Source organism: Myotis davidii, unplaced genomic scaffold, assembly GCF_000327345.1.
Source record: "Myotis davidii unplaced genomic scaffold, ASM32734v1 scaffold455, whole genome shotgun sequence".
NCBI classification, from domain to species: domain Eukaryota; kingdom Metazoa; phylum Chordata; class Mammalia; order Chiroptera; family Vespertilionidae; genus Myotis; species Myotis davidii.
In genome coordinates, this window is record NW_006287459.1 from 2190367 (window position 1) to 2201505 (window position 11139).

At 38.7% G+C, this 11139-nt stretch overlaps 1 protein-coding gene across 1 annotated transcript in view; it reads right to left on the reverse strand.

Annotated features, from left to right (window-relative positions):
• The window catches only part of TXK (TXK tyrosine kinase), a 62686-nt gene that overhangs the window by 20219 nt on the left and 31328 nt on the right, over positions 1-11139 (reverse strand). Inside the window, exons 6-8 of the mRNA XM_006759258.2 lie at positions 8033-8087; positions 4134-4213; positions 3102-3229 (exon numbers count right to left, since the gene is read on the reverse strand). Of these exons, the coding sequence (XP_006759321.1) occupies positions 3102-3229; positions 4134-4213; positions 8033-8087 (263 nt within the window). The remainder of the gene's footprint in view (positions 1-3101; positions 3230-4133; positions 4214-8032; positions 8088-11139) is intronic.

The window sequence follows — 11139 nt, forward strand, 5'->3', positions numbered from 1 at the left end:
ATATAAATAAAATACTAAATGATAGCACCATTCTTTACATAAATAAGGCACTATTCTACTTAGTCGGTTTGCCTATTTTTCCCATTTGAAAAACATTTTTCATTACATAATATGTCCTCATTGAACACAAATTAAAGAATTCAAGAACATTTAAAGATGAAATAAAGATCATCCCTCACAAAATATTAACATCCGGAGAAATAATATTAATGAACATCTTTGTAAAAATCTCTATATGCGTATTTGAAAGACTATACACATCCAATACATTTTACAGAAATTTAAATGTCTTGCTATAAGCTTATACAATCAACAGGTAATTGATGTATACCAATGACTATAAATAGACCTTAAAGTTATTTCCAAGATTCCCCTATTGTAAAATGTGCTGTATGATCTTGTATGCACCTCTCAACTTATTGCCTTAGGATAAATTCCTTAAAATGTGGTTTCCTGATCAAAGATTATCTACCAAAGTTGCACCAATTTATTCAATTATCAGTGCTTAAGTGTAATCATTTCCCTATTTTACTTTGTGAGAGTAGTTTATTTAAAAAAAAAAAATAGCACTGGAGCCCTAGCCAGGTAGCTCAGTTGGTTAGAGCATCGTCCCCAATACACCAAGGTTTTGGGGTTGATCCCCAGTCAGGACACATAAGAATCCCCAGTGAGTCTGAAGACCTAGTTGAGGTTCAAGCCTTCAAGCTGGGTCTCTATAACACGTGGTCCAAACATAAAAAGGAACTTCCTTAAGACCCCTACACTTTCCTCTCACTTAAAAGGTTTTGTCAAATATTTTTTTGCTGTGAATTACTACCAGGGGTTTCATATTAGTCTGTCTCTCTCATAGGAAGAAGTCTGTCACTGTCTGCATTGCCGTTACTTCTGCTAAGGAGATGGACGGTCATGAGCTCAATTCACCAGAGGTCAAGAAACAGACAAGATAGTCATTGGTTTTAATGCACAACCTCTTTCAAAAGTGGACCCTCCACAGTATTCCCCACTGACATGGTTTGCCTCTTTCTGGAGGTGATGGCAGGAGTGTGTGCAGACTCCGGATTTCATAGGTTCAGTGGCTCCAACAGTTTCAAAGATTTATGGGAGTTCAAATCTCAGTTCACACACTAAGTAACTGTGTGACCTTGAGCAAGTTACTTCACAACGCATGTCTCAGTTTCCTCACCTGTAAGATGGAGATAGCAACAGCACCTACCTCATAGGATTGTTCTGAAGGTTCAATAAATAAATATACATAAAACCATTCAGAACAGTAAGTAAGTCTGCAATAAATGAGTTCCTTCTGGGTCCCCTGCCTTTCTTCTTATCACCCTTCTTTCTTATTGCTGTATTTCTTTTCTACTTCTTTTCTCTTTAATAAATAGCAGCCAGCCCAGCCAGCATGGCTCAGTGGATAGAGCATCAGCCTACAGATTGAAGGGTCCCAGGTTTGATTCCGGACAAGGGCACATGCCTGGGTTGCAGGCTTGAAACCCAGTGTGGGGCATGCAGGAGGCAGCCAATCAATGATTCTCTCTCATCATTGATGTTTCTATCTCTTTCTCTCCCCCTCCCCCTTCCTCTCTGAAATCAATAAAAATATGTTAAAAAAAATAATAATAAAAATAAATAAATAGAAGCCATTGTTTTAAGTTTTCAAGTCCCACTTTTCATTGTTTTTATGGTTTAACCCAGGTTTTTTATTTTAAAAGTTATCTGTATGGTATTTTATATATTGTAAGAATAATTTATGTACATAGTAATAAAAAAATTAAACCTTAAAGCAATTTATAAAGCAGAAAATAAAAGCTTCCCATACCCAAATCTCCTTCCCCAGAGGTAAGCCTTAACAGGTTATAGTCTGTTATAACCTTATCAGTTTAAAAATTATTACCTAAATGTCAAGTTTTTCTGTGCACACATGTATGTGCAAATGTGTATTTTTTCAAAAACAGGACTACATACTAAATATATTGCTTTGTACTTTTTTTTTTACTACTAAATAACTTATCACTAACATCTTTCCAGGTTGGTACATCCTGATCTACCTGTTTTGTTTTTAACCTCACCACCAAAACCACTCAGTTTCTAAAGTTTGTCTTTGAAGGAAGGGGAAAGAGGTGTGTGAAGGAGAAAACTCAAACTGGTCTCCTGATTCAAAGGGCTGCCCTCCCTGGCCCCGCTCAGAAACATCACTTCCTCTCTAATCAAACTCCCTTACCACCTGGAATATCCGTGAGAACTCATCCCATTCCCATAAGTGGATAAAAATGTCCTTGGATTTATTCCTGATATTTAGAACCAGTACAATGGAAAAGTGGCCGCTTTCCAAAAGAGATTTTATTTTGTCAATACAACTTTTCATGAGAAAAATCTAAAATAGTATTGAATGACAAGAAGTCAAAGAAATATGAAAAGTTACAGTGGGTTCCAAATTCTATAAAACTGAGGTAAGAGGATTCCCCCATGGGCTGCAAGTGGTCTAGCAGAGGTTGATGAGGGCTGAACGCCAGAGATGTGATTGCAATTGTGGTGGAACTTTCTGGAATCCTACGTCTTTCCATAGATGATAGGCTTGTACGAATAGCAATTATTGCAAACAATAGCTGGGGGTGGGGGCTAAATATGCCTCCAGTATATTTAAGCCAAAATGTAACAAGTGAAAGGCTGCATCCTGTGTAACATCTTCTGTTCTCCAAACAAGAAAGAACAGAGAATGAGAGCAAATTTTCTATTGCAATCGTCTAAAATAGAGAGCAAATTTATGGGGCAAGGAAAAGGAGGCATGATTCTTTAGGATATTGGAAATCCTATTACATTTAGCACTGGGTAAATTTCAAGAACAAATGTATAATGACTCAATAGCCTTTGCTTCTCTGTCATCTATCGCTTTTCTAACTTGGCAGAAATGTAAAAAATTGACCTGTCTCTTCCTCCCTGACCAGACAACCAAAGAAGCGTCACTGAAGGGAATTGTTCAGAAGCACATTGTATTTTGAGCTCTTCCACATTTTTGCAGGGATATGTGTAAAGTGTCTAAGACCAAAGATGCATTGCCCATCGAGAGCCTGGCTGACGCTCCCAGCCTGAAGTTCCTGACTTACCGGCGGCATTGTGCTGGTGATACCAAATCAAGTCAGGGATTGACTGGAAGAGGTGCCTTTCAGCCACGTACCACTCTCCGGAGTCATTCTTTTTAATCTGGTAATGTTTGATGGTAGGCTCCATGCTTCTACAATCAATAAAATGTAAATTAGTAAACAAATAAAAGGTCACTTTGGAACTAAGTCAATTCATTAAGCAACAGGGCTCCACCTCCCAAGCCCCTAGCCTGGCAACACTACACACCGAAGCGCGGATTGGGTTCAATTAAACAGGTCCCTCCCATCCCAGGAGAGCTCCTCAGCTGTCTTATTGGAGCCTTGGGATCAAACATAACCTCAGCCAAAGCCTAGGTGACAACAAGATCTCCTAATGGGCACGTGAGTATTAGTTGACTATCAAGTATGTTATAGGAATGAAGAAATGCACTGTGAGGGGTGTGAGGGGTGTGAGACAAAGGAGGGAGGAAAACCAGTACAGGGCATATTGATGAGCAGCTCGGCCATGGGCAACCAGAGTTTAATCCTTATCGGAAGCTGAGAGACTGTGGAACACACCTTGGAATTGTCCCACTGAAGTACAAAGAAGCTGAGGTGCTTATCCACCAGCTCCCGTTCCCCATTGGGGGAGGGTGGCTCCTGGGATGTTAATCCTCAGGCACGTCCGGCCCAGCCCCGGGGACCATGTGTTCCCTCACCCAGAGAACATCCGTGGCAGAGACACAGGAAGCTTTCTGAGGGCAGGTAGACCCAGGGTAGACGAGGGATATGAGGGAAGCACCACCAGTTGGGCAACAACTCATCAAGCCTCCTCACTTGACGGTTGAGAAAAGGAGAAGAGAGAACTTAGGTAACACCCGATGCCACACACAGATCTTGTTAGGGATACAAACTGAACTGGTCTGTCCTAATTTCCAGTCTAGTAATCTCCCTACTCGGGGCTCCCGTTTACATCCTGTAAGTGACGGTGCCTCCCTGAAAAGGGCGGTCCCAGGAGTTGTTATTTCTACAGTGACCAAAGTCACAATGGCTTACCTCCTATCTCTCGTAAACACGGAAATTGTGTAGGATCCCAAATGTCTTGAATCTCGGACAATAAATGCACCTTCTTTGGACTGCAAAATAGTTCATTCATTGCACATGTTTACATTTATCAGAAAGGAAGACAAACCCACATCTCAGTAATGAAAACCAAAGCCATACTGACTTAGGATAAAAGCCTGAGACTGTTTACCAGTACAGGTTTAGAAATAATACCTATAAAATAAAATACATTTAGGACAAAGATTTTTTTGTATATATGAGCATCTTCAAACTTTGCCCCAGTTTTCCTAAGCAAAATCCTGCATTTGACAACCGTGTATACCACCATTTAGTTATTTTTGTTACACTGATCAGGATGATAGATGGAAACAGCTGATGAGTAGGATGAACAGACAGACAGAGTTGTACTTTGGAAGAAAAGAAAGAAAATGACAGGTGAGAGCAAAAGAGGGAGGGAGAAATGCATCTGAAATTGTTGGGATCAGAGTGGGAATGGAGACCAGAGTTTGTAATGAGGAAGAAAAGGGAATAAATTTGGGGGAGTCGGGAGAGAGGAGTGAGGAGAGCCATTCCATATCCACAACAAGGGATATGGCAAGAGGAAAGAACATTATAATAAGTTTGATGTTAGATTATGAATTGCATCTCCACTGATATTTTTGGAAAATCTAAATAAAGCTGTGAATTGCTTTTAAATAACCTTGAATGTTGGGCAGTTTTATTTGATTTTTTTTGTGTGTGTGTTTGTTATTTTAAAATGCTTCTGCTTTATTGAGGGTGTTTACACTTGTGGAGAGAAAAATATCTCAGAATCTTGTCAAAGCCATGAAAGTTCACACCCGTGAAGTGCTACCAATAAGTTGCTTGAGAGCTGCACAGCCCGCAGTATGGCCTGGCCCTCAAGGTGACACAGTCCAGAAGGCAGTCTCCTTCCAGATGCTTACCAAGAGACAAGCCCCATTTCCTGCTCAAATTGTCAAACCAAAGAACCTTTTATGATAAAATCTAGCTCTCTCTCCAAATGAAAGACCTAAATGTGAAACCTTTAAAAACGTTTAAAAGAAAACATACAATTCCTTTATTACTTCAGGAGAGAGAGGAATTTCTTATAATAAACAAATAAACAAAAAAAGCAGAGATCATAAGAAAAATATTGAGAAATTTGGTATCAACATTTTTAGAAATTCTGTATAAGAAAACAGCATAAAGTTTTTTTAAGCCAGAAACCAGAAGAATATAGTTGTAACACATAACTGACAAAAGATTGGTATTCAGAATATATTTTTAAAACACACATTAGTCAGTTTAAAAGACAAATATACAGAAAAATGAACAAAGACTATTAACAGGCATGTAACAGCAGAGAAAGCCCACTGGCCCACAGACACATGAAAAGTTACTCAATCGAGATGTTTATCAAAGAAATGCACATTTCAAAATATATATGAAATTTCTTACTCAATGCCAGGCAGATACCAAATGTTGGCAAGAATGTAGGAAACTAGTTTTCTCATTCCCTGGAAGAGTTTCAACTAGTACAAGTACTTTGAATCATGATTTGATAATATCTAGTAATGTTAAATGTGCACATTCCCCTGACCAGACCATTCCATTTCTGGGTATAATTGAAAGAAACCCCTTCCTTTGCGTATCAAATGAAACATACACAGAAGTTCTCTGCAGCACTGTTTGTGATAGTAGGAAATTAGAAACACTTTGAATGTTTATCACTAGTGAAATGGATATGTTTGGGTATCCTATATAATACAAGCCTAATATGCAAATTGACTGACTGGCAGAATGACCAGTTGCTATGATGTGCACTGACCACCAGGGGGCAGATGCTCAATGCAGGAGCTGCCCCCAGCCCACAGGCCCCAGGCCAGGCAAGGCGTGTGCCAAGCCTCTCCCCCCCCACTCCCCCAACCAATCGCACCACCAATCATCCCACAGATTGGCCCTGATCACTGGCCAAGCCTAAGGACCCTACCCGTGCACAAATTTCATGCACCAGGTCTCTAGTACTCATATAATGAAACAGTAGACAGTAGTTGAAAGAATGTGTTTGATCTATCTATACCCTTTTGAATAAAATTGAAAATATAATGCTTAATTTAAAAAATCAACACATATGGCCTCCTTTATGTTAAACCTTAAAACACATAAAATAACTCTACAGTTTGCTTATTGCACAATCTATGATAAAAATGTAAACATAGGGACAAAATGGGAAATGTTCTTCTACCGTGATTGCCCCTGGGGAGTAGGGGAGGACAAGAAAGATGAGAGGATGGGCTCAAATGTCTTATTTCATCAGGAAATGTCATGGCCAAATGTGGCTGCATGTGGCGATATCTAGGCTGTGTGTGGGTTGTCACATAATTCCCTGTCCTACTCTCTGTGGGGAGGTCAGACCCTTGCCCTGTCAGGCTTCCTCTCAGATGCAGAACCACTCATGCTGAACCTGCACAGCCATGTTACCTGTGATCACCTGGCTCACTGTGAATCTACTTCTGGACTTCCCTCCTCCGGTTCTGCTCGCCTCTCATCCATCTTCTTTGTTCATCTGGACCTACTAAGATCACTTGGAAAGCCAGGAGGACACCACCTTTGTGGCACTCTCCATTTCCTCCCCAGCCAGTGAAGCCAGGCCTGGCCTCCAGCCTCCATGCCCACTCTCATGAGGTGAGCTGGGTCTGTGTCCCTCATGCTCTCTCTGCCTGTCCCCCAGCTGCTACCTGGGTCCTCCCTGTGTCCTGAGCCATTCCTGCATTGGGTTTTTAGTTACAGAACTGATTCTTTCTCACTTATATTTCTAGATTTCCTCAACATCCGACAGCAGTGTGTAATGACACAAATACCTTGTACGTACTTTCTAGTTTTGACTCCACATGTACCCACAGTTAATGTTTACCGTCAGTTGGAAATTTAAACTCTATGCCAGTGATGGTGAACCGGTGACACGCGAACTCATTTCTTGGTTGATTTTTCTTTGTTAAATGGCATTTAAATATATAAAATAAATATCAACAATATAAGTCTTTGTTTTACTATGGTTGCAAATATCAAAAAATTTCTATATGTGACACAGCATCAGAGTTAAGTTAGGGTTTTTCAAAATGCTGACACGCCGAGTTCAAAGGTTCGCCATCACTGCTCTATGCAGTGGTGTTTTGTTTTAACCTAAATGATCAGTTTTGACCAAGCTTGATATTTTGGCTGCCTTACTCTTCCCTTTGTTCCCAAAGATCAAAGAAGGGGCAGCACCGGGTATTTTTTTATTGTGTTTTCAATGACTAAGCTAAGCTCCTGAGGATAGGGTGTACATTTGATTGGCACTGAGGCAAAGGCATGTGGGCCGTTCAAATAATGCAGTGGTTAGTTTTAACCTAAATGATCAGTTTTGACCAAGCTTGATATTTTGGCTGCCTTACTCTTCCCTTTGTTCCCAAAGATCAAAGAAGGGGCAGCACCGGGTATTTTTTATTGTGTTTTCAATGACTAAGCTAAGCTCCTGAGGATAGGGTGTACATTTGATTGGCACTGAGGCAAAGGCGTGTGGGCCGTTCAAATATGGATTGTTCGGTAGAATGCACTTTGGAGTAGATGAGGGAGTTGTAGAATGTTGGTGTTGAAATCATTTCAGGAAAAATGTTTCTAAAGTTATGATGAAAATCAATAAAAGCATAATCTGATACAAGGACAACTAGTGTACAACATCAAAAAAATGTGTAGAGAAAAAAAATGTGTATAGAGAAGAAATTATACTTTAAAACTAAAGAGAACAGCAAGCAATAAAACTTTTTAGTTCGGTAAGGTCTTTCTTTACAACGCAGCCCTCACGGAAATTTTGAAAATATTCAGATTTATTCAGGAATAAATTGAATTACCTCTTGTCTCAAAAGACGTTCTGCCTGATTTCTGGTAATGTTTCTATGGTACCACCTGTAAAAGCAATAAAAATAATTTTTAAATTGTATATTTCTTTTTCTTTTTTTCAGAAAAAAAACACACCCTGCTCCCTTTCTGTCTTAAAAACTTACTCCAGAACTGATTTTTAGAATATAGAGTGGGTGTTTAAGTTCACATAAACAATAATGTACTACTATGGGCCAGTTAACTTAGTTTAGTGGAGTTTTATTAGTTGCAGGTTTATTCTATTATCTCACTTCAACTTCCTGGCACACACTTAGTATGTCATTTTGAAAAATTTAACCTCTAAAAATTTCCATGAAAGATATGTGGTTAAGAAGTCATTATCTTCACCCTGGCCAGTGTGGCTGGGTTGTTGGAGTGTTATTCCATACACCGAAAGGTCGTGGGTTTGATTCCCATTCAGGTCACATACCCAGGTTGTGGGTTTGATTCCCGGTCAGGGTACAGGGGGCAACTAATCAATGTCTCTCTTTCTCTCTCCCTTTCCCTTCCTCTCTCTCTAAAAGCAATAAAAATATATCCTCAGGTGAGATTTAAAAAATAAAAAAAGAAGTCATCATCTTCAATAAACACTTCATTGAGTTTTGGTAGACAAACTAAAAAAATACTTGTTTCTTCTCAGGAAGTTCTTTTTTGCATGTTTTTGTATGTGCTATGTTGCCTTTCCAAAATTAAAACCCACTCTAACTTACGTGACTTTCCCAAGTATGTTACTTTGCAGTAAAGTGAGCAGTTTAGTGAATGGAACAATCTATATAACCCTGCTCCACACCCCCTCTCCGGTCCCATCTTTCCTCACTCCCTGTTCACTCACTGAGCTTCGCCACTTGGGATTCCTTCCTTTCTCAAATTCTCTAAGTCCTCTTCTGCCCCCTATCTTTCTACTACCTCTCTGCATGAAACATGTCACTATAAGACTTTAGAACAGTGCCAAAACCGGTTTGGCTCAGTGGATAGAGCATCGGCCTGCGGACTGAAAGATCCCAGGTTCGATTCCGGTCAAGGGCATGTACCTGGGTTGCAGGCACATCCCCAGTGGGAGATGTGCAGGAGGCAACTGATTGATGTTTCTCTCTCATCGATGTTTCTAACTCTCTATCTCTCTCCCTTCCTCTCTGTAAAAAATCAATAAGATATATTTCAAAATAAAAAAGACTTTAGAACAGCGATTTTCAGCCTTTTTCATTTCATGGTACACATAAACTAATTACAAAAATTCTGCAGCACACCAAAATATATATTATGTATTTTGCCAATCTGGAAGAAAAAAAATATATGTAAAATTTTGATTCAGTCACACTGGATGACTATTATTGTGTTAGTTGTTGCCCTTTTTATTTTTTTGACAATCTAAAGGAAAAAAGGTCAGTGCCCCCTGACTAAATAGTCAGTTATTGCATGTTTTAAAAATTCTTGCAGCACACTGGTTGAAAATCACTGCTTTAGAATACCAAAGTGCACACAGTTGTCATAATTAAATAATATTATAACTTAAATATGAAGTTTTGTATAACAAAACCTAGTCGGTAAGCAAACATGGTACAAGAAAGAAAAAGAAAACAGAGCCAAAAAGTGAAAAAGAAAAATGGAAAAACTTTCATTTTAAAACAAGATTTTTAAAAGCAACTAATTTAATATTACCAGAAACACTATTTTTAAGGACAGCGGAAGGAAGAATGCACATATAACCCTGCACTGAGTCATAATGGGTGGGCCAGATGGTAGCTAAATGAAACTCATACCTGACTTTGAGGATGGAATCGATCTTATTACATGGACTTCCCCTAGCCTCTAGCAGTAGAAAGCTGCCACTAAATTAGGATGGTCAGGTATTGAAAATACTAATGCCCTTAAAGGGGAAATGAGCCATAGATAGTAGGGATGATTAGGGATGATTCTAGATAAAATAATATGACTACTTATCACTAGTGGGAATAAGAGCAACTGTGATGTTCAACTGTGAATATCATTTAGTACTTTTTAATGAATATTTATATTTTGAAGGGAATTTCAAGGTGAATCTGAGACCTCCTGTTGTAGAAATAGAGACATGGGGAATCAGTTTCAAGGGGCCCACACCTCTTCAACCTGAGAGGGTAAATCTGCTTCTCTTAATAAGTGACTTTGTAACCCTGAGAAGGTTAAGCAGTCAGTGCAGAGATCATGAGATAAATCAGACTCATATGAAGTACAGGATAATCAATGTTTGATGTTTAAAACGTCTATAATTTTAAAAGAATCTGGCATATTGGAGTTTTGCCTCTGGTTTAAAATTTATAATTAATCTTTTCTTGGTATTTGAAGTTTAAGGGAATTTGACTCATTTTTAAAATATTTGCATGGTTAAGAGAACTTGATTTATTAGATTTACCTAGGGTTCGATGAGATTCACATGTGTTTAATTTATTAGATGTCCAGGATCATGGAAGGACTTACAAAGGGCTATGGCAGTTGCAAATTTGTCCTGCCTGGCATGTGAAGTACTAAAAAAAAGAAAACTGAATGTATTCAGTTTAACTCAGTTAAATGTTTCAGGAAACTTAATTAGCTGAACTTATAAATGGGACTGATTGTTGAAGGACATTTAATATGTTGAGTCTGAAATAAGGTAATTGTTCATATTTTTTCATATTTATAAAGAGTATATCATGATTTACAAGTTAAATTTGAAGGCTGACAGAAAACTAGGTTTCTACATTGTATTGTTGACAATTGGATATTAATTTAAAACCAAAATAACCATAAACACTTCTACTTATAAATGTTCCCCTGAGATGTCAGAGCCCACATTGACACAGCTTTCCTTCCCCTGAGGATCCCCTCCCACCTTTAGCCTCAAGTCACTTCCTCAGAAAGTCTTCCCCAACCAACATCTAAATTATACTTCCTTCCCCATGGTTTGCTAAATTATACCTCCTTCCCCATTGTTTTCTAAATTATACCTCCTTCCCCATTGTTTTCTCCCAGTGTCCCACACTGTTTCTTCCCAACACTACATATTTATTTAAAATTACATATTTATTTAAATTACATATTTATCTGTGAAGTTGGAGTTGTTTAA